We start from the raw sequence: 23736 nt of genomic DNA on the forward strand, positions 1-23736 counted from the left end.
CTTAGAAGCATCCTGTTGCATTGTTTGTTCCCCCCCTCCAATTTGAAAATCTCTTAAGATTATAGAATATTTTCCTCTGTCTTCAATAATGTTTTGTGTCTTCGGTTTTTAATGAATTAGAGAGTTAAAATGAAAAAAATAATTCAACTGATATGTCAGTTTTCCTACTGAGAACCATTTTTCTTAATTTTTTAAAAACTTTTAGACTCATAATTTTGCAGATTGGAAAATATTTATTACAGATTATAGGTATGATTTTGCTATTCAATGAATATTTGTATGAAGAAATAACTGGGCTGATAAGACTATGAAACATGTATTCTAGTTAACTGAATTGATTTTACTCCAAAATGTATTCAAATGGTAAGAAAGCATGGTAGTTTAGATGTGCTGTTCTTTCATAATAAAGTTACATTTTATACAAAATAGAATATTGAGGCGTATTATGAATGCTACCAAAGATGTTGTGTTTTACTTGAATGCATTATTTTTAGCTATTCTGTATTTGAAGGCCAAGTCATACTTGTAAGTAACACAAAAAGTATTCACATGAAGAAAAGTATTTTCTTACATAGGAAGGAACTCGGAGTCATTGCAAGACATTTGATTAGTATTCATGACATAAAAGGAAGTTAATTTCAGTGTAAAGGAATTTGTGAAAAGATAAGTGGTTAGACCAACATTCTCATTAACCTAATTTGCATTAAATGTGCTACTGTGAATTGTAGTTATTGCTTATCCATTTGAAAGGCAAGCTTTGTTAACCTATTTAAAGAGCTCAGTTAAACTACAGTTTAAGCCATACCCTGTTATTCAGCAATACAATATCAAATTTAGGATCTGTTATTACCAACTTTGGTTGGTAATAACTTTGGAGAATCATAAACCAGTTCTTGATCCCAGTGGGTTTTCCTGATGAAGTAGGTTTGTTTAGCTGATTTACATCTGGTCATTTGCAGATCCTGAACGCATTTGACTAATCTTTGGTTTAATTTTATTCTTTGTAAGAGCAGAGGGAACTATTTTCTCTTTGACACAAGAGAAATAACTTGTAGCATGAGAAATAACTGAAGGAGTTTAGGGCATACTGTAAGAAAATGCTTGTGCCTTTTTTAAAATAGTATTAAGACTTTGAGGATGCTTGGTTTAATAATTTTTCAATAAAACTTCTTTACAGATGGAACTAAACTGAGCCTGTAAAATATAAGTTGTTAAAACATTAATTTGTGCATTTTTGTACCCATTTTAAAATCATGAGTGCATTTGGATTTCTTTAATTTTCTGCATTAGTTATTACTTCTGGGTGGTTTATTTACTGTTATGCTGTGTGCAATGAAGAGGAAGACACCTTTGTTAGAACTTAGCCAACTGTGAGTGCTCGTGTGAAGTTTTTGCATCTGCAGATCGATACATAAAAACCAGATCTTAATTTTCTGTACCGAGCATGTCTAGCCGACATGGAATCTGATGTTTGGGAATTACATGAACTAAACATGTATAAAATTAGGCTTCTTCTCCTTAGATATCTAAATATCAATTTCAGTGCTTAATTTTAATTATTTGCACTTGTACTATTTGTCACTAGTTGTGTTCAGAATAGCAGTATCTGGAGGCATTGAATGTAAACCAAAGCCTAGTTAATTAGGCAAGGTTGTGTGTCAGCCCAATAATGCTCAACAATGTTGGATGAACCTCATGAAAACAGGGACATGCAAATTCCAGCTGGACATGGTAATGGTCATGAATATCTATATAAAAAATTAGCTGAGAAGGTCACTTTCTTACTGAAATTGTTCTGAAGATGACTATGATGGACATGCCAGGTACATAGTGTGGTTCATATACAAGTACATTGCATATTCATTGAATATACATAAATTGCAATGACTTGGAAATGCACTTTAGATAGTAAAAACAAAATAAAAAATTAATGGCAAATAACTTTTACATTCCATCTGGGAGATGGTTAGGTCTCCCTTTTTTAATCATTTGGCAAAGAAATACGTCGATTTGTTGCTTATTCATTCTGTTTGCAAAACAGAAGGGGGCTAATGGTTGTGGTACTATTGCATAAAATTGCTTAAGTCTGAACTCCCCTGTGTTATGAGACAGGCAGACAATGAAAAATAAGCCAGTTTTGAGGAAGCACATAGTATTTTCAGATTTTATTATGTAGGATTAAGAGCTTGGTTCTGGAATTATCAAAAATATGAATGACAGCCAAGATACTGAAAGCCAAATGGAAGTCAGATGTTCAGTTGTTCAGAATGCCATTGAAAACTTCCTCTATGACATCCATTCTCTATGAGAGATTGGAAAAAAATGAGCTGTTGCTTCTCAACTGCTGGACTAAATCCTAGCAACTTTTAGGTGATCTGCAATTCTTGCAATCAGATTTCATGTCCTTCCCGCAATAATTCAACAGGTTGGTTTTTTTTCCTGATAGAGCTCCTGAAACAGCTATTTGTTCTCAAACTTCATGGAGTAAAAAGGCGTATGTCCCATATTCTGCATCAGCAAATCTTTGTTTTCTGTTACTCTAGAACTTTAGTCATCATCTCCCAATCTTAATGTTTCATGTTGCCTCTCTCCCATACCTTACTAATTCTTTTGAGTTCCTGGAACATTCTTTTTTCAGTGAATAAATTTATAGGACTGTCTTTTGTGACCCAGCGTGGTACTGCAATAGAAATATTGCATCTAAAACAAAATAATAACTCAACATCCCCAACTGCAAGAGGAAGTTCCTACTGTCTTGAGGAAATATGGTAGGAGATTAAAAGATCCTATAACTAAGGTTACGTGCATAGCATGATCAGCCCTATTTAAGGTTTCTTTTAGTTGAGTCCCTTGTGCATATGCATTGGAGTTCAGGGTTCAGTGCCTTTTTTTTTTATGATGTGCTAGATAGAGTAGGAGCTAGTTCAAGGAAGAGTGAGTCTGGAGAATTTAGCTACCAGGCAAGAGGTCTTTACCTGGCCTGTAAAAGTGATTTTTATGACATTTATAATCTATTTTAAGAGAGATTTGTGTGTTGATAAGAGGTCTATCTACAGCACATTCAAAGCTGTTCATAAAAAATACACTGAGAATACTGTACATGTTCCTAGTGTGTTGTCCAAATTAGACATTAAAATTTATATGCAGATTTGCTCAAGACATCATGTTTATTGATTGACCAAATTTACTTCTGTACAGTTGGGAACTTTAGAGAGAGCTTGTTATTTTAAAAATAATAATTTTTTAAGTTATTTTTCTGTAGGAGATTCCTTTGCACAGTTCCGATTTGCTGATGAGAAGGAGTGGGATAAAGAAATCATATGCCATAAGCAGGTAAGAGAATTGGTTTGTTTGGATAATCGCCTGGTACAGAATACCTAGGCTGTTGTGCTTTCAGAAGCAAATTGTTTAACACAATAACATCACTCTTTATTCTGTTTTGGTTTTTATTTTTTTAGTTTGTCTCTGATACTGGAGGCTCTTGGGTTTTTTCCTTTTTTTTCTTTTTTTTTTTTCTGTTGAAGACTAATCAAAGCAGCAGGCTAGGTTAACTAGTATTGTAAGTATAGAATAAGCAAATCCATCCAGTGAAAGAAAATAAGGGGCTATCACTTTGTTTTACTGACATATCAAGTCAGCTTTGCTTTTTCACATGTATTCAAAAGAAAACAAGTTTATTAAAATGACTATGTGAGTATATTAATATGTTGGTTGAAATTTCACCTCCAAAATTACTATGGGACCAACAAGGTTATGGATTATTACTTTTATCTTCGAAGCTTTTCTTAAAATTGCTGCAAAACTGCTTGAGTGTTTCTTGAAACATACATGTTATTTATTTCCTAAAAGTTTCTTATTTATTTCTTAAAATATCAATAGCAATTATTCCCTGAGAAGTGATATTTAAAGGTACATTAACACTGCAAAATCAAATTTAAATGAGGAAATAAAACCAAAAGCAGCATTTGTTTAAACCGTCATATGTTTGTTCAGTGGGATAGTCTTTCAATGACTGTATATTTTTCTCATCAGTTTCTCCATCTCTCGGTGTGCAAAATGTCAGTATCCAGAATATTAATTTCTTCCTCATTGTCACTACAGCATTTAGGTGATTTCAACGCATTAATTAAATTCTGAATGGCTAAAGCCATTGTGAGTAAAGTGAAGCAGCACATTGCCAAGAATATCTCACAATGTCCTGCCCCATCCAAATTTGTTGTTTCAAATTGTTTCCTGTCTTTCACTGTTATGTCAGTCTGCAGTAGTTTACTGCAGTAGTCACCATTACCCATCCTTTGATTTCTTTTTTGGACTGGAAACCTAGTCCAGATGGTTTCACAGCAGTATCTAACTTTTCACGTGGTCTCTGATCTTCAGACTGTTATCTTCTTTTTGTTTCTGGCCCATCTTTCTTTTCCCCAAAAGCAGGATATAGGTCTAATTTTCATCCTAGATTTCTTGCTTTTGCTTCTTAGCTCACCTGTTTCTAGTTCTTTGTGTGTCTATACATTGTGTACAAGATTAGAGAACTGCAAACTGAAGTGATGAATGTGGAACAGAATAAAGCAGAAAAGGCACAAAAATAGTTGCAGAATGACTAGATATTTCTCATTCTGTAATATTTATAGAAAGCAATGGCAAAGCATCAGTTTCAAATGTGGAACGGAAATGTAACAGTGAAATCAACAATGGCAGATTTTCTGTTTATTATTAATATTATAAATCCTTGTTAAAAAAAGGTAGATCTGTATTTTCTTTATGGTTTATTGATAAAAATGCAATAAAAATGTTTCTGAACATGGCCTGCAATTAAAAAATCAAAACAGTCATTTGGATTTTTCAGTAAAAAATGGCAATTTTGGCAACAAAGTATGCCTCTACTTATTTTCTTGAACAGTTAACTGCATGTGCCATGAAGTGCTTGTAATTTATTCAATACTGCTTTGGTGTCTTTGTTTGTTTATTCAAACACCACTTTGAGTGAAATCTCTACTTGGACGTTAAATTCCTTCTTCCATTATGTTATTTCTCCAGATTCCTCTTTTCCTTCAGTCTCAGCCTTTCTTCCTCTCCTGTGTCCATTTTCACCTTAATTCACAATGTTTATTCACATTAATCTTTTTTCAAGAATATGTAGCTCTTCCCAAATGCACTTAAATGTTATTCATGGCTACTTGACATTTTACAGTTTTTTGTTACCAGATTCATACTGTTCCCTTGTCCTTTGCAAATGTGCAGAAGCCATATTTGATCTTCAATATCTGTCAAAAGAACTGGCTTTTATGAAGTTCTAATTCATTGCAGGGCAACTAGAATTGCTTGTTGAAGACTTTTTGAGGTTACTTGTATCAGTGAATCATCTTTGAAAATTAAAGTTGTTTGTAAAGAAGAAAAATTCTCACCATCAGATATTTAGGTCGTTTGGTCCTTGGTACTCTCATTACTGGATACCAGAACCAGAATTTAGATACAGAAAATTATTAAACCTTTTTTAAATTTTATTTTAATTTTGTAAAAATGCTGTTGGAACACATATTTTAGATGTTCATTCTGGCTATTTGTGCAGGTGTCAAAAGCCATCCTCTTGACTAGCTTTTGGGAGTAATGTGAGTTCCTTTGACCAATCTCTTACAACAGGGCACAAAACAGTCTCTCCTAACTTATGCGTATTTGGACTTCTAAATTTCTGTGTCTATACTACATTGACAGGGTCAACTTTTTATCTCTTTAAGCTAGATTTAGAAGCAGCTTTTCTGTTTCCATGAAAATTAGAGTATATACTGAACTTATTGTCAGATTTTTAAATATGTAGTGGATATCAAATGATCTTTCTCATGAGTGATGAACATGCTCACAATATTCTGCTGTACTGTGAGCTCAAAATCTGTCTACCAATAAGCAGAGTGTTCTGCAAAAACATCAAATTTTGCTGGTCCATTTTGTGTATTTTTCTTTTAATAGTTTACAGAGGAGAAAAAAAAAAAAAAGCCCAAGAGAAAAGGAAATGTCATTATCTGTCACATTAAAAAGTGACTTATTTACCTTTTAGTCAACTAGGCAGCAGCAGAATATATTGAATCATAGAATGTTTTGGGTTGGAAGGGGCCTTGAAGATAATCTAGTTCCAACCCCCCTGCCATAGGCAGGGACACCTCCCATTAGACCAGATTGCTCAAAGCCCCATCTGACCTGGCCTTGATAATTTTAGAATATAATTTTTAAAGTGTATGTAACTGTAGCTTGTTGCTTTTGTAAGCGTTGAAACAACATTTTAAAAGATGAGGAAGTAGAAAAAGGGCTATGTTGTTTAGGCACTAAAAACAGTAGAGATACACAGAAGCTGCATGGTTTGATTGCTTGGAAAATAGTAGCAACTCCTTAAAGATTGTTGATTCCCACTGCATAGAGAGCTTCACTGTTTTAAAAGATTATGGAGTTGAAAAACCTCTTATGACATTGTCAATTCACAGAACTATTTCCTACTTTGGATTTTCAAGGCATTGCTGCAGGAGCATGCAATTTTTACCTTGTTTTGAAGCCTTAAATTTATTATCTGCATTGTGGGTGTTTATATGGTAATTCAGCCAAACTACTTCGTACACGTGTAATTTAAAACTACGAATTCCTGTATTCCTTAGGTTTGAAACAGGGGATTGTAATAGATTAAGGTCAATATTAGTTAATTATTTCTTTTTTAACACAGTTGTACTCTGTGTTGAATTGTCTTTCAGTTATCTGCACTTTCTGTTGACTGCCAGTCTTTGGTCCAGGCACTTCAGGAATTGCCTCTGCACCTGCGGCTGAATGTAGCTGCTGAACTTGTGCAGGTAATGCTGTGAATTTTCACAAGAAAATGCAAACATTTTTAGTGAAACAATCTATGCAAGAGTGATTACTTTGAACTTGGTCTTCAAACATAGCTAGAATGTATTTTGTAAGTAAATACATTTATTGAGACTGGCATGTCAAATGGCGTGTTATGCAGGATACCCTCTATCAGCACTTCTAATGCTTTGTTGGCTTAAAACAAATTGCTCTGATGTGCAGCACGTTAGACTTGAAGGCAGGTATCAGTGTGTTTAACATAGAATGTCTGCACTGTTTTTGTATTTGCTTCTCTTGTTAGCAGCTGTTAAAAGCTTGCACCAAAATTTTGAAAGTTCTTTCACTCTATTTCATGTTAATTATTTTGTAATTCACTCTTATACAGAGGTAATATCAACATACATGTTTATTCCATAAATAAAACTTACATCTGTTTTAGAGCAGGTAGAACTGTCAATCAGACAGGTCAAGAAAATGTCATTTATGCTCTAGTTAAAAAACCCCCAAATAACATAATACTAGTAAAAAATGTTTCTTCAGGCTGTGAAAAAGAAATAGACTTAAATTCTTTAAAACATTACATCTGCTCAACAAGGAAAAAGAAACATGACGCTTACAGAAGAAATTTTACTCTCATTGGAATTGCATGAAGTACTTCTGTGACTGACACAAATATGCTTTTCCTTAAGGGAGCTCAGATGTGTCTGCAGATGTGATGTAGAAGGGAATCTGCAAATGGATGTTAATTTCAAATACAAATTTCTTATTAAGAGTTCTAGTCACAGTCTTAAACTTTTATCAGGGTTATGAAGTGTGTGTTACAACATTTAATCTTTGTCTTGTCATTCTGACTGGTACTGTGGTCATCACATATGCTGCAGTCTTAAATTTTAATGCCATGGCATCCTGGTAAAAGCAGAATCTGCATTCCATGGTTAAATAATAAGTCACCATTTCTTGTTTCACTAGTTGATAATGTTTTGTAATTTCATTTAATTTTTCTAACGATATAGCTATATGCTGTAACTTTTGCTAAATTATTTTCAGTGACCTTTATGTATGGTCTTGTTTTGAAGACTGGGATTTTGGAAGGAAAGTCTAACATGGGATAATGTTTCTAGCAAAATTCTGACTTCATTCCAAAATTCAGAGTATTGATGGGATTTCATTACAGAAGAATTAAAGAAAAGTCACTCTCCAGGAGGTATTTGTGAAACAGTAGAACTTGCTGATTTAGCATGCAACCTCATACTAATGAAGGAGAAGAGTTTCTATTTTGTTGTTGCTACTGTAAAAGTACTGTCAAGATAACTTTATGTTTACTTCTGAATTCTACTCTGCTGAAATTCATTCTACCTTCTTGTGTGATCAAATGTAGGATGCATGAATTACAATCTAAACTAGGCAGAACAGCAAAAATGGAGTTAATCAATAAAAAGCCTCAAGTCCTTTCTTGTACTCTTAGGCATCAACACCTGCAGAGCTCCCACAGATGAAATCTAAATTTATTGAAGATGGCAAGAAGAGAGACCTTCTGTTCCGACATTCTCAAAGTGAAACAGTGCTTGTTTCCCATCCCGTTGGTGATTCTGTTGCTCCATCAGAGCCTGGACATAAAAATGGTCCTGGGGCAAGTGCAGCAGAACCATTTCAGAGAGCTCATCCACTATCAAAGCAAGAGACTGACCGTTTGGATGAAGAATTAGATATTCTCCTAAATCTAGATGCTCCCATTGATACAGAAACCAGACCAGTGACAGATGCATTATCCCAAAACACAGCAACTGAGAAAGATTTGAAAATGGATTGTAAGGAAAATGGTAAGATTTCTCTTTACTTCAGCATGCCCTTACTTATTTTCCATTGCTCTCTGTTTTGGTGGTGTTTTTGAATTCTAGATTACTCAGCCAACAGTACTGCTGTTGTCATCTTTGTCATAGCACATTTCATTCATCTGGGGCTATATTCTGACCTGTTTCTTTTCAATTTTAACTTCCCACTGAACTGAAGTTGCACCATTGTCAGTTCAGTTTAAGCATTAAGAGAAGTTCTCCTGCAAAGCAGCATTGGTCTTATGATTCAGCAAAAATTTTAAAAAACCCAAACCCTATTGTTAGAGAATTTTAGTGAGAGGAAGGAAATTAAATGTTTTTAGGTAACATTATCAGCTCATAGTTCACTGTGCTACTAGTACAAAGAAGAATTGACAGCTGTTTTCAATGGCTCATTGTAAATGCTTTTTTCAAACTTTATTAGCAGTGATTTTACAAAATTTAGTATGGAAACAAATCATATACAAAATTTTTAATATTTTGAAAAAATCAGCAAACTTTTCCTCGTGTTTGCATTCCTGGAAGTTATACTGTTATATTGTTGGTTTTCATGGAGATGGTTTACTACTGCTCTGCAGTCCACAATGATGTAAAAGAATTTTTAGCATCTCTGATTTTTGTGTGTATGATATTCTTGCTATGTTAAAAATTAGGTCAAAGCTTGTTGAACATTTAAGATGCTACCACGAGCACTACAAAAAAAAAAAAAAAAAAAGCCCTGTCACTGAAGACAGTCTTGCAATTCTCTTTCATTCCAATGGTGTGTCATGCTTTGCACTCCAAAGCAAAGGGTGTTACTTCCTTTTAGAACACAATGCCATCAGAATATGGAATCATATCGTGCTGTAATAATCGTGCAGGGTGATCTGCTGCTGTAGCCTCCTGCTCCTCTCCTACAGCAAACTGCACCGGGCAGGACTGCCAGTGGATCTCAGTCAGGGAACACTTACAATCTGCCTGCTGCAGGGCAGGCCCTGCCCCCCTTGAATGAGATGGCAGCCATGGTGCATTGGTTGATCTTACTAAGTTGCCTCATTTTTAATTATTTTTTTTTAAATTGTTGCTACTGTTTTTGGAATATGACTTGCTGTTCTTCAAGAAAGAGATTGTGTTTAAACAGAATCATTTGCACATTAAAACATAAATTATCCAGGACAAATTGCTGGTACGGAATTACTTCCAGATTTTCAAGTCTGCTCTTTTCACTTTTCTAGATGTTTTAAAACTAGATATTCCTGAAGAGAATAACACATCATCACAACAACAGCAAAGTACATCTAAAAATGTTACTGAGGAAGAGCTTGAAGACTGGCTGGACAGCATGATTTCCTGAAGCTCAGATTTTCTTGTGTGACTAATTTAATACAGCAAATATTAAGCAGAAAGTTGGATTTTTCTTTATCTCCTTGTTATTTCCTTTATTTCTTTCACTTCATTCAATATGCCAAAAGCCTGGTTTTCTCCACTGGCACTTAAAATTCTGTGCAACCAAAATTCATTTAGATGTGATTGAAAATTGTCTAAGACTAATATTCTTGGAACTGTCCAGAATTTCTGTTGAAATTAGGATTTTCTTTGCTGAAGATGCAGTCTGCAACACACTAAGAGACCAGTTCTTTCAGCTTGTACTTGCTCTATGTAGTCCTTAAAATAAAGTTATGAATGAGCAATGAATACCTGTGTTTTTAATCACCATCCTTATGCCACGTTTCCATGTTGTAGGAAAATAAGAGAGAGAAGACAGCAGAGCTACTATTTGGTTTATAATACTTTATTGCAGTGGGCACTTTTTATTAGAAGAAAAAAATGCGTAATCCTAGCAGCTTCTACTTGCCGGTGACCAAAGAGCATTTGTTGTTTTATTTTGGCCTAAGAGTTAAATTGTATTCATTTTGATACAGTGTATGTCTTTTTAACAGCAGCATCTAATAAGCTGTTATTGAAGGTAGTGTATAAACAAACTTCAAGTGCAATTTGATACAGAAAGACAGAAAAGCAATACAGTTAATGGATCTGTTCGTCTAGAACACTAACAAAAAGTTTGCATAGCTATGACTACAGAGATTTTAAGGCACTTAATGTTTCAAGGTTGACAAAGTGTTTGAAAATGTTTTCTTTTTAACTGCTTAAAGCTTTTCAAGCTGTATCTTAATACATTCACTAGCAACTACTAGGGGAAAAACTGGACAGCATTTAGTTAAAATATTTTTTTGGAGGCGTGGCCTCTGATCTTCAAGTTCTTAAATGTCAAATGTTGTGCAAGTAAGACACCTTTTAGCCCTTTCAACTGTACTGCCAAACACTTGGTTAATGATATGCTTAAAAAGTTGTTATAACATCAGACCATGATTGAACCGGAAGGCTTAAATTAATCTGGCTTTTTTTTTTTTTTTAATTAAAATTCTAACAAAAGACCAGTTTCATAGGTGGTAGATACAAAAAGCCTATGAAATAGTGTCAAATTTTATATATGTCTTGAAGTTTAAAGACATTGAAAGCAAATACAAGCTGTGAAATTACACCATGAAAAGAAAATAAGGGTTTTTTTTGTATACTGGATCTTAATAGTTCATGAATAAATAATCTCCTTTGTGATACTAGCCAAGTTGATCCTCATACTGTTTCCGGAAGCAGTCCCCTGCTGGGAAAAAATCCCAGCATCTTTCTTGGTACATCTTCCAAACAAATGACTCCTGAAAACGAAAAGGAGTATATATTTTAACATACAGGGTGCAGTTAGTGCTCTAGATAAACTTGTAACTATAACCAGGTACTGTGCCTATTACTGTGGTGTAGAACTGTGAAGACATTGAAACTCAAAGATTGTAACTCAAGAACATTCTGTGAAACTACTGTTCTGTGCTTTTCTCTGTTCAGTACTACTAAGATCTAAGCTCTGTTAGAAAAACTGTGTAAATGTAAATTAATCAGTCTACTTATACCACACCAAACCTGTACACAATCTCTCTCTCTATAAAATGTGCTTTACTTTGCTTGAAAAAATATTTAAATGTAAGGTACTTTTGTTGTATTTGCATAACAGCTGCTTATGTGAGATAAGATATAATTAAATCCTATTTATTTTCTTACTTACATTTAAGGCAACACTAAACATACATACAGACATCCATATCTATATACACACACATATATATGGATTTAGGCTACAAATATTGTCGCTTAGGCTTCTTAATCTTTTGGGAATAAACCGCAACTGGCATGTTTCAGGTTTTCACTTCAGAGTTGACAGTAAGATTACTAGTAACTAACTTCTGACAGAGTTCAGTGCTGGGTAGAATAGCACACTGCTGCAGTGCACCTCCTTCCCTTTTTTTAACCCTTCCTTTTCTTTCTGTCTCAGAACACTCTTGTGGAGTGGGGGATCCTCTTCACTCCTTGGTGGTTCATTAGTCCCACCTGGTGGTACAGAGCTACAAGGCAGGAGAAGATAACTTTGGGAGATAATCTTAAGAAAACAAATTAGATTTTACTTCCTACTCACCTGGCCAGTGTGCTCCGTTTCATCCTTGTTAATGAGATACATTAAAAAGAACCTGAAACAAATTCATGAATGGGTATTAATGCAGACAACATGACATCTGTGCCTAAGCTCTCCTTAGAGAGCATGTGAAGGAGATTATTCCAACCAGCAGTAATATTGCTAGACATCTAAAGTGCTTATGTTAAAGGAGAAAATTCTATTTTCAGCACTTCTGTGGAATGCTAACAGATGTGAAATCTGTAGAAGTGGAAAAACATGGTTCAGTGCTAGGAGCAATACCTGAATTAGGCATATGCCGACTCCTATATACATACGGTCCAACATCTTGCCTTGCAAGAAGTCACTGTGGCTACTATGCAAGAAGTTAGAACTGTGGCACATGCTCAGCTACACCAAGATTTCCAAACACGGGCCATACAGCTCATAAGCTGAGCCTATTTCAGATACCTATGCTCACTCAGGTGCAGGGACCTTGAACTAATTAGGGAGGCTGTAGAGTACTAACAATGGTTTGTTTATATGTAACACAGCTCTTGGTCAGTCACAAAACTAGCTTTTAAAATATGCTTTATGGGCTGCTCTGTATTTGCTAATGAAGCTAATTCTACTAATGAAAGTAGGAGATCACTGCCTTGGGAGTTTAGGCAATAGTCTGAACACGTATGACTCCTGATTGCTTCAAGGTTTCGGAAAGCTGCACTGTCACTAAACAACTATAGGATCAGACTTTTACACTATCTTTTTGTGTTTTATCTTTCAAGAATCTTCCAGAAATACTGTGTTTGGTTGGTTGGTTGGCTGGTTTGATGTTTGGGTTTGGATTTTCTTTTTGTTAAATTGAGGCTAATTTTCAATGGGCCCATCAACATTACCAAGCCCCCAGTCAAAACTTCCAAGCTAAACCAACTTATTAAACTGTTGTTCTTTACCATTCCACATATCTGGGTTTCCTTCCAGAGGAGTAAGGAGTTGGTATACCTTTAGGTGTCATTCCACTGAGGTAACTAGGGTAAGGTGAGCAGTAAAGGTAACCAGCAGTGTAGAATAGAGAAGGGAGGACCAGAAAGGAATGGAGATTTTCCTCAGTTCTACAGAATTCTGTTTTAGGATTGTCAGCAAGGCGTGCACCTAAATTACTCTGAAGGAGAAAGGTCTCTTTATCATAATTCCAGTAGTAAGATATACTTACAGATAGTTTGCCAAGTTGTGTTCTTGCAAAGTATGTGTTTCAAAGCCATGTGGGGTTGTGTCAAAATAGTCATTGCCAATTCCACAAATAAAACATTTGGTCTGGAAACACAAGTTGTGGTTACAAATTCATTTTAACCCAAAGACAATTTTAGCTGGTAACAATCTAGATGAATAAGAGTAATGAAAAATACAGTGTGCTTAGTCATACCTCCATATCTTCTCTCACTTGTTCTTGCTGGTCTCTTAATTCACCAAAGGCATCAATAATCAGACCTAATTCAAAAGGAAAAGTAGCTACACTTTAGTATTTAGCAATATTCGTATTTCAAGTACTGTCTCAGACATCTTCCACTGTCTTTGGAGCTTAGCATACTTATGTGTAGGTTGAACAATTCGAGTTAACAATCTGTATCAGTTTTCTCATATCTAACATTAGTTTGTGCTGCACTCCTGGCAGTAAGAGTTCCTGTTACGTAGAAGTACAATCTTGAGACTGGAAAGGCTTTTATTTTGGTCAGTTTAAGCTTCCATAATCTCAGCTCTTTTGTTCCCATAATTTAATTTTCATTGTCCTTCTCATGGAACTCTTGTATCCAAGATTTGTTCCACAGACAACTCTCCTTGCATAGGCCCCCTGGCCAGTTTGTGATACTGCTTCACATTTGAAGCATTATTCCTCCACTTTCACCATATTGATAATAGACTTGGATCATTCTGGGGACTGTGACATTTATCACTTTTTCTCAGTGTAGATGTATTTTTTTCTTTGCTACCAGATTGTCCTAAAATAGTGTTTTTTCCTAACAGCCTTAGTTCAGTTTATACAACAAGTGTTGTGACAGTCATTGAAGAGAGGTCTCATTCTCTGTAAACTACAATGGTAAAACCATTAAAACTTCAAATCATTGTCTAAAGAAAGGAGAAATTGGGTGTGTGGCCATTATAACATTCTCCATGTCATTTCCCCTTTTCAAGTGGAAAGTCTCCATTCCCCGGCCAGCTATGGTGGTTCCAGACAAGGGGTAAAGAGTGTCTACAGTAAGGCTCTTCGAGGTTAAATGGTTATTATAGGAGGAACAGTGGTCCTGCACAAGCTCCATCATTGCTGCATGGTTGTCAAGTGTTCATAAACACTGTAACCCAGGTAAGTTATGTTTCTTATGTCTTGTCTTTGTGTAGTGCTTGGGACAATGCATTGTCTATTAAATAAGCAGAAAATTAATACTTTCAGAATTAATTATTTTATCTGCTTAGAAGTCTGCATAGCAATACTGCTAAATTTATCTCAAACACTAATATTGTTAAATACATTGCAGAACTTAAGTAAATTAAATTCTAACAGTCTGTACTGAGGTAAGTGAAGTACCTTGAATAATGGCCAGTAGGATAACAATGACAAAGAAGAAAAATGTAATGTCAAAGACAATTCGATACATTTCATAAGGGTCTCCAGCGGGATCCTCAATTTCATCTCCAATGCCACCACCAGCTCTTACACCCACATACATGTGGAACAGGTAACACTAAAAAAAGAAAGGAAAATTGCAAACATATTCACCATGAATAATTCTGTTTGGGTTTTTTGTTTGGTTGTTGTGTTTTTTTGATGATTCTGCTGTGCTAATTCTCTTCACAAGTTATAGTAACAAAGAACACATAGTATCATTACCCATGTATCACACACACTGCACCAAAACTCTGTTACTATCCTAACTGATGTGATTACATCTTCAAGTACACTTACTAAGAGAGGGAATTAGCCTCAGCTGTTACCTTCTCCTCACTCCCTAGGTGTTACTTACAGACTAAGACCATTTGGGGGCCAAATTTTCCTGTATTTGTAACTGTACTCAACTATAATCTACCCCTTGTATTCATTCCTAAGGTTCTAGCTTGCTCTGAGTAGGCAGAGTATTTATTAGAATTTAGAAATGTTGGCAAATATTGCCATAAAATAAATAGTGGCATATCCACAACAGGTAGATCTAGCTGTGTATAGGTGGTTTCTGGGTAATTTTATTTTGCAATACTAGATGTAGGTTTAGTATATTGTAAATTATTATTATTATCTCAGAAATTACATTTTTAATACCTGGATTTTTGGCAGTTTTCTGTATACAGTAAGAAAACCATAATATATGTCTGTAGAGTATCTTTTAATATGACATAAATAACATTCTGTAGCACCAGGTGGAAATGAGAAATTCAATTAGTAGCATTAGATTATCACCTATAATAAGTTTGAATTTCCCCCTTCTCAACTCCTTGACTTCTTACTTTATGGGCTAAATTACTAATTCTAAGCAGTTTGGAGCAGCCTTTTATAACTAGTGCTTATAACATCTTATGCTTCATATAATGTAAATAAAGAGAGGAAGACCTTGCATACTTGCAAACATTGGGAAGAAATTTGGTTTATTTCTGCTGCAACAGTATGGCTTCTTTTTGCAAGCCTGACCAGTGTGTAATGAAATTTATTCTGTATACTTTAATGGTTTGCCATCCTTATGTGTGAAAGAATTGCAGCAAACAATATACCACAGTATTTAGGAGAGAAAAATCCAGAATATCTGCCTGTACTGGTGAGTGTCATCTATCTACTATTGAGTTTAGGCCACTAGAGAATGTGGAGGGAATTTCAAGACCATTTACTTTTTCAAAATGACATACACCAAGCTGAACACTCCCATTAATTTAGCAACAAAAACATCCCTCCTTGCTTATAATTTTATCTTAAATATACATTTGAAAATTCAGGATAAATTTTGAAGCATGCTAGTGATGTTTTAGTTACCGTCATCATGTCATCACATTTCATGTCTGGTTCATCTTCATCTTCACTTTTGTTGTAGAACTTGCGGAAGAAGTTGAACGCCACAACAGTGTAAAGATACACTACTACAGCAAGGAGTCCTACAGTAAGCACAAGCTGTGTATGGAAACATGACATGAAAATAGGTTTCAGTTTCATTCTGTCAGAAGAGATATCCTAGCTCAGTGTGTTGCCTTAAGTGTTGGAAATGTATCATATTGTGGCTTTCCCAAAAAGGAAAGTGAAGATAAGCAGTAAAGATAGTTTAGAGGTCTCCCTATTGCTTGGATCAGCATAGAAGTGTAACTTTATCTGCTCTCATGTGAAAATCAAAGGGAAAAATTGTTTAAAGAAACAAGTTGTTTCCATCTTTCTAAGCTATATGCATACAAACTATATATCACTGAAGCAATGTTTCCACTATTTAATTTAAAAGTTAAATTCTAGTAACTTGGAAAACTGCATATACAATGAAAATTGAATGATAAAGAATAAACCTGTGTAGTTAATTTGACATATAATTTCAGCTGCAACTTACTATGTCTTTTCATAGTCTATTTTCTGTTCCTAAGATGGTTAGCAAAGCCATCAATAAAGTGAATAGACAATCTTTTAGATAATCAAAGAGTAACTAATTTTCAGGTCCTGCTTTAAGCAAAAAAAAATAATTCCTTAGTTAAAAATTTAGCAGTATAAGAGAATAGATTATATTCTTTGTTGGAGTTGGCAATCAAAGATGCAGCACTGGAGAGGAGGTACTGAAGGCTACATATTGTAAAAATTGCAACAATTTGTAGTACTATTTTAAAATAATTGGAAGAGTATTGAACAACAAGCTGATGATCAGTTTACCACTTCCTTCAGATATGTAAGTAGACTTCTAAAGTGAACATTTCAACTGAAAATTCTGCAGCTATCAGTGCTCATATCTACTAGCAAGAAAAGCAACAGGATTAGAAAAACTAATCTTTGCTTGTTAAGTATATACAGTAAAAGCTGCAGTCTTTAAACAGCCTGGTCAATTATACTGAGATTTGAGTATTAGATTTAGGAAAAAGAACAGAAAAGAACATATATCAATCATCAAATTAAAAGTAATATGACTTTGGTCATCCTGGAGGAAAATGAAGGAGACAAACAGAGGAATATAATTTGTTTGTGCAATGATTCTGAAAACATGCTCACATGTACTATTTTAGAAACTTCCTTTCCTGATCTGGGAAGAAACTTACATTGGTCAATTTCTGCTGAAAGAAATAATTATTCTTATGCCTCTTCCAAAACATTGTGTCGTGTAAAATGTTTTGACAAGTCTAACAGGGTTTAGAATGTATATTATTGCTTTTGAGAAGGAATGGAATTGTGTATATTTGAAATTAAATTTGGGGGAATTTTTGCTAGATTTCTTAAATGTAAGTTAAGAGTGTGTTAGTGAAAAGATTGGGGTTTTTGGTATGCTAGCTAGAAACACAGAGCCTTTAGAGATCAGAGAATAATTCCCTGTATAAGTTTCAAAAATTAGTTTTGGAAGTAGATTTTATTAATGTGATTTTTTGCATGACCAAGTGACATATAAATATATTCCACAGTGCAGAATGTCCACACCTATAAGCAGATTCTTACCAGCTAAGTATTGAAATCTCAGCACCCAGATCATTATTACTGCTGTAACTAAGGAGAGATTGTGAATAATTATTAGTTATTACCACTGAGTTAAAGTTGTTAAGCACAGAGAAGGAGCTGGTTCAGTCATAATTAATATTACTGTAATTTTCTAAAATGATGCATTTTTCTATTATGTTCAAAACTTGTTTAGCTATCAGCACTCTGTGGGTATAGATTATTATAATTTCATAGGATTTAACATGTTTTAAATGTGCTGCAGAAGACACAATGGGATCTATTTAATCCAATCATTTTCAAAATGGAGTGTTCTCCAGTATTTCCCAGGTACCACATGATTTTCTCCAGTACTGTTACAAAATCCATTCATTTTCAAACCTTTGCATGTAGCACTAACCTGTTTGCCATTGTGAGTGACTGAAGACAAAATGGTTCGCAATGTCTTGAAACCCATAGCAATATCTAGCAGATGAGCAGCAAAGAAGAAGTTGTTGTAGTGTCCAAGGATAGACATAGTCGTGTACCAAGCTAAGTATAAAAATGACTGCAGAGACAGTGAAAAATGGCAGAATATTAGCAGGTGCTAAGGTGCAATACTGGATCCAGAATATAGCTTTCTTTTAGTCACTGAAGTTGCAAAATGAAGTAATATTATCATTATTGGATTTGAATCACAATCTGAATGTAACACCTCACATGTTTGAAAATACTGTCTTACTCTGTTGGTTTAAAGAGTGTATACTGCTTGGTTATGGTAATGAGACCTCTATCTCTACATATTGAATGCAGTTTTCAGTATACATGGTATTAACATCAAAATCCCTTGCCATAAAACTTTTTTGGTTGGGGAGCTTGTTACATACTAAATTTTAATAGTAATTCTGGAGGAGAGAAAATGCATTGTATTACTCTTGAGACACTTTACTCTGCCTCAGACCAAATCAATCAGAGCACCTAGAAAGCCTAAGACACCTAATACAGCTTATTCTTTTAATAAGCATTGAACCAGAAGCCACTTTGACTTGAAAGCTGTTATTGAAGAACAATGGCTCAATGAGCTTTTAGTGCACAATGAATTTATACATGTTGACTAGATTCACCCTTGCTTTCTTGTTTGTTTTGGAGTGCTCAAGGGGATGCAAAAAGAAGATTCACAAAAAAAAAACAAAAAAGTTAATATATTTGTAGTCCTTTTAAAGGAGAAGGTATGAAAGAAAAGATTAACCAACCATGTCAAACATGAGAACAGACCCAAGGCAAAGGACTTGGGGTGTTAGTTGAGAAATTCACCATGAGCTAGCAATAAGTGCTGGCAGCCCAGAAAGCCAACCATGTCCTGGCCTGCATCAAAAGCTGCGTGACCAGCAGGTCGAGGGATGTGATTATCCCCCTCTGCTCTGCTCTTGTGAGACCCCACCTGGAGTACTGTGTTCAGTTATAGAGACCCAAACACAAGAAGGACATGAAGCTCTTGGAGCTAGTCCAGAGGAGGGCCGTGAAGATGATCAGAGGGTTGGAGCACCTCTCCCATGAAGAGAGAGTTGGGGCTGTTCAGCCTCAAGAACAGGAGTTTCCAAGGAGACCTCATAGTGGCCTTTCAGTACTTGAAGGGGCTACAGGAAAGCTGGGGAGGCACTTTTTACAAGGGCTTGTAGTGATAGAATGAAGGGTAACAATTTCAAACTGAAAGAAGGTAGATGTGGATTAGATATTGGGAAGAAATTCTTCACTGTGAGGGTGGCAAGACACTGGCACAGGTTGCCCAGGGAAGTTGTGGTTGTGCCCTCCCTGGAAATGTTCAAGGCCTGGTTGGATGGGACTTTGAGCAAGCTTGCCTAGTCTGAGGTGGGGAGGTTAGAACTAGATGATCTTCAAGCTATTTTCTAACCCAAACTATTCTATGATTCAGTGAAACAGATTCAAGAATACAAGACTTCCTGTAAACTGTATTTGATTTTAGAAGAGAAATTTTGGTTTCTAGATTGATTTATACAGAGTTAAATTAACGTATCAGGTACATACTTCTGAAATGCTGACTTAATAATGGTGAGCAGGTAAATATTTCCCTTCAGAATAAAAAATATAATTCTAAGATAAATTAAAACATAAAGCATAAATAAAAGCAATTTGCTACAACAAAAGACAGAAAACCCCCTATTTTTAAATGCCTCTGTAATGCAGTATTATTTGTGTGTTTGTTTAAAATACAAGCAGATGGTGGGAAACATACAATAACATGTAGAGTAAATTAAAGCATATTCTTCTAGATGAGTATACTCACATTATCAGTGAAGACAACTCCAAGCTTCCAGATGTGGTACTTTGTATCAATGGAGCTTAGCCTGGGAAATACACAATTTTTAAATGCATAAATGTAAAAATAAAGTATTGAATTCTGTAACAATATCTAGGTTTGCTACCTCACATTAGTTTGCTGAAGGTGGTGGTAGACATTAGCTCTTTATTTTTAGTGTGAGGTAAGTACTCAGAGAGTATTCATTTATTCTGAGCACCTATGCAATTTTTAAACTATTGAAACTGGAGTAACAATTTCAGTATGAGTGATAATTTCCAGTCTGATTCCACACTCACAGATATTACGTTTGTTTGAAGTGTGAAATGTGGAGCCTGAATTGCTTCAATTCAAGAGGTGTTTTGCCTTCTGCAAGATTCTGAATATTTTATTAGCCATTAGAAATCCTTGTGTGCTCTATGTATTGAGGAATCCAAACTGAAGCCTAAATCATTTTGGTACTGGATACTTTCAAATTCTCATCTTCATTGATGGATTAAGTTAGGGAAAAGTCTGACATTTTCCTAGATACCTGGCATCTAGGTATTTGTTATAAATACATTTTCTGTCCTTTGGTTTATAAACTAACTCTTTGTAACACTGAATTAACTTTTAAATGCTGGATTGATTATTGTGTAAAATAAAAACGTGTTTAACTGTATCAGTCAGCATCAACTGTGTGATGTTTTGTTTTTTTTCTTGATTTTGTAACACAAGAGTAAGTATGCTTTAGAACAAACAAAAAGTTTTTCTATTTTACTTCCACACTAGGAAGAATTCTCCATCTGAATTTTCTATGCCAAGGAAAGCGTTGCTACTGTTTCAGTATGAAATCCATTTTTATCTTTGATGGTGAAGCTATGCCAGCACGTAATTTGTCCATGAACTGAGAAGTCATACCATGATACAAGAGATGCCTCTTCTGGTTCGCTCTCTTCCACTGGACTAAAATCAAGAGCACTTTTGTCCAAACCCAAAAGTTCTGCTATGCGCTCTGCTCCATATAAGTCTCCATACTTGTTAATAACCTAAATATAGAAGATGAGAAGCTTTTGCTCAGAGAAAGACCTTGGTGACATTCACCCTACAGTAATTGCCAGAGATTAAAAAAAACACGAGTCTTTTGCAATTAACGCTACTAGAACAGTCAGAACTCTCAGGAGGCCAGGTAGGGAGAGCATAAAAAAGAACATTAGAAGCATTAAAGGATATTATCTGAAAGCTTATGTGTAATTTGCCATCATTTAAGCTGGCATGTTTTTCTTTTTTTAGGGGGTTGAGGGGGCTTTGTATCCTAAAGATGTCAGTGAGTGTAAATTAGACCTGCATGCTGATCGACAGCACAAAGTTATTTCGAATGCCTGAGTCTCAGACGGAAACCACAGCCTTCTGGCTTCCTCCCTCCACCCACCTACGCTGCAGCTGCCTGTTCACCAAGACTTTTATCACAACACTGAGTTCCATAAAAGAAATCTGAGTTCTTAATTATCTGTTTATTTATGTGTACAGAAGTGTAATACACATAGGTATCTGAATTAACTCAATAGTAGATTATTGCTATGACCAACCTAATAGAAATATGAAAAGCTTACCTTCCGTTTTACAAATTTGTCCCAGTAATTGTTAGGAAAGGACCTACATAGATAAGGCAAAGATATTTCAAGTTATTTAGCTTGTTAGAGGAAAGAAACAAACAACCAAAACCAAGAAAATACCATGTTCCTTATCACTGCAGATTCTAGTACAATTTCATTCACTCACTCACTGCTTTTCAAATTTTAAGAACAATTTCTTTTGCTGCGGACAACAGCTGTTATTAATCACTGTTCACTGCAATATCATATTCTTCCCCGCTTCCCTTTCTTTTTCACATCCACAAATATGATTGGCTACATAAAGATATCACCTAATGAGCCTAAAAATTATAGCAGGTTAGTCACTGTAATGTCATTTATCTCCTAAATAAAGACATTATTGCTCCTAGCCATAAAATGAATACAGACAATGATTCTCAGAGGAAAATCAAGAGTCTTGTAGCATAAAGAATTTTTAAGTTCACCGGATTACATTTCAAACAGACACTTAACACATGGGAACCAGTGTTCAATTTGCCAACACAAAATTAAAATTAGAAACATTTTTTAAAACCTTAAAAATTGCAAATATTATTTGGCAAAAAATGGGAGTTAGTGGCAATTGTGTTCTCAAGTGTGTCATACTGTTGTCACTGGATAGGACATCCTGGAACAAGGCAAGGTAAAAGCCATTTCTAATTCTAAACCTGCAAGACAGGTCAACTAAGGAACATTTTGTATCATGTGGCTCTGAGCAATCATGCCCATAGCAGTAATTAAAAGAAATGCCTTTTTGTATACAAAAGTGAAAGAAATTAAGCAGTAAATTTTAAATATTGAAGAGATGTCAGGGGATCTTTTATTGAAAATTCCCTGCTTTTTTGAGAGTAGTGAGCAACCATGATGCTTCAATAAGCAACGAGTTTTATTCAGGGGGAGGTCTTGCAACAGTCACTAGGAAATACATCAGCTTTGACCTGCAAGAAAAAATAATAATGTTCTCTCTTATCAGTGATGTTTCCCTGATCCTCAAATGGATAATAGAAAAATACTGTGCTGGAACAGTCTTATGAATATCAGTGTCCAGGAATTTCTCATTCTGAGGGTTTTACTGTATATATCAAGGAAGGCTAGTTAGCAGGAAACAATATAAAATGTAAGGTTTTTCTCTCCCTCTTTCCTGGAAGTAACATTGAGTTGAGCAACTATGCAGGAAGGTAAAAAAGAAAAACAACTGCTTAAACTTAGACAGTATTGGTAAAATAAAGTAACAACATCAGAAGAATGAAATTCCAGAACACTGTGCTGCAGAATGTGAGGTAAACTTTCCAATTACTCTTAAACAGTAAATTTTTTATTTTTCATTTTGAAAAGTAAATTCTGAATAAAATTACTCCATATAAAGGCAAATGGTTCCAGTGACTCAGATAGTGTATTCTGGTCCAATGCTTTATATAATTTATTACCTTAATGTCTCAGACTTTCAAGCAAAGTATATCTCTAATATAGCCAGCTTGTTCCTACCCCTTTTACCATAAATATCTAATGGTGCTGCATTTATCAAGGTACATATTTTGTCTTTTTAATTACTTTTTTTTTTCCCCACTTACAGAAAGCATGTTTCAGTATATACACAGCACTGGGTACACTCCAGCAGTTGTTCTCCTGATGGCACAATACCAGCACTAAACCTCAACAGTCAGTTAACATCAAAAAGAAGGATCATTCTGCTTTAATTAGGTGTAAACTTTTGTTCAACTTCAGTAGATAATGCAACATGCTGAGAAAAGCATGTCCCTTGGGATAAGCTGACAACATATCTCATTAATTCATGCTTGTTTTTGCTGAGGATAAACTTACTGGATGCCTAGATAGCTTGCTATCAATAGTTAAAGAAGCAGGTTGAAAATTAAGCAAGCTCTCCAGTTTCCTAATTAACTTTTTTTTTTTTCTTGCTTGTTTTTATCAAATGCTTACTTATGCCTGTACATATTAGCCACAACTACTTTGTGATTGACATGAAAATAACTTTGTTCTGTTCCAGCTTTCTGTTGCTGCCCTTCAATTATATACTATTAGGGAAA

The 23736-nt window shown here is 35.0% G+C and overlaps 2 protein-coding genes across 2 annotated transcripts in view; one reads left to right on the plus strand and one right to left on the minus strand.

Annotated features, from left to right (window-relative positions):
* AVEN (apoptosis, caspase activation inhibitor) overlaps window positions 1–9990 on the plus strand; it is an 85648-nt gene extending 75658 nt beyond the window's left edge. The window contains exons 3-6 of the mRNA XM_010007740.1: window positions 3263–3333; window positions 6732–6827; window positions 8291–8645; window positions 9872–9990. Coding sequence (XP_010006042.1) covers window positions 3263–3333; window positions 6732–6827; window positions 8291–8645; window positions 9872–9990 — 641 coding nt within the window. The remainder of the gene's footprint in view (window positions 1–3262; window positions 3334–6731; window positions 6828–8290; window positions 8646–9871) is intronic.
* Window positions 9991–11254: 1264 nt separating this feature from the next.
* Window positions 11255–23736, minus strand: part of RYR3 (ryanodine receptor 3) — a 191404-nt gene continuing 178922 nt past the window's right edge. The window contains exons 95-104 of the mRNA XM_010007742.1: window positions 21671–21713; window positions 20979–21106; window positions 20067–20127; window positions 18183–18329; window positions 16145–16279; window positions 14717–14873; window positions 13559–13623; window positions 13349–13449; window positions 12160–12211; window positions 11255–11350 (exon numbers count right to left, since the gene is read on the minus strand). Coding sequence (XP_010006044.1) covers window positions 11255–11350; window positions 12160–12211; window positions 13349–13449; window positions 13559–13623; window positions 14717–14873; window positions 16145–16279; window positions 18183–18329; window positions 20067–20127; window positions 20979–21106; window positions 21671–21713 — 985 coding nt within the window. The remainder of the gene's footprint in view (window positions 11351–12159; window positions 12212–13348; window positions 13450–13558; window positions 13624–14716; window positions 14874–16144; window positions 16280–18182; window positions 18330–20066; window positions 20128–20978; window positions 21107–21670; window positions 21714–23736) is intronic.

This window comes from Chaetura pelagica, unplaced genomic scaffold, assembly GCF_000747805.2.
Source record: "Chaetura pelagica isolate M959 unplaced genomic scaffold, ChaPel_1.0 scaffold70, whole genome shotgun sequence".
Lineage (NCBI taxonomy): Eukaryota > Metazoa > Chordata > Aves > Apodiformes > Apodidae > Chaetura > Chaetura pelagica.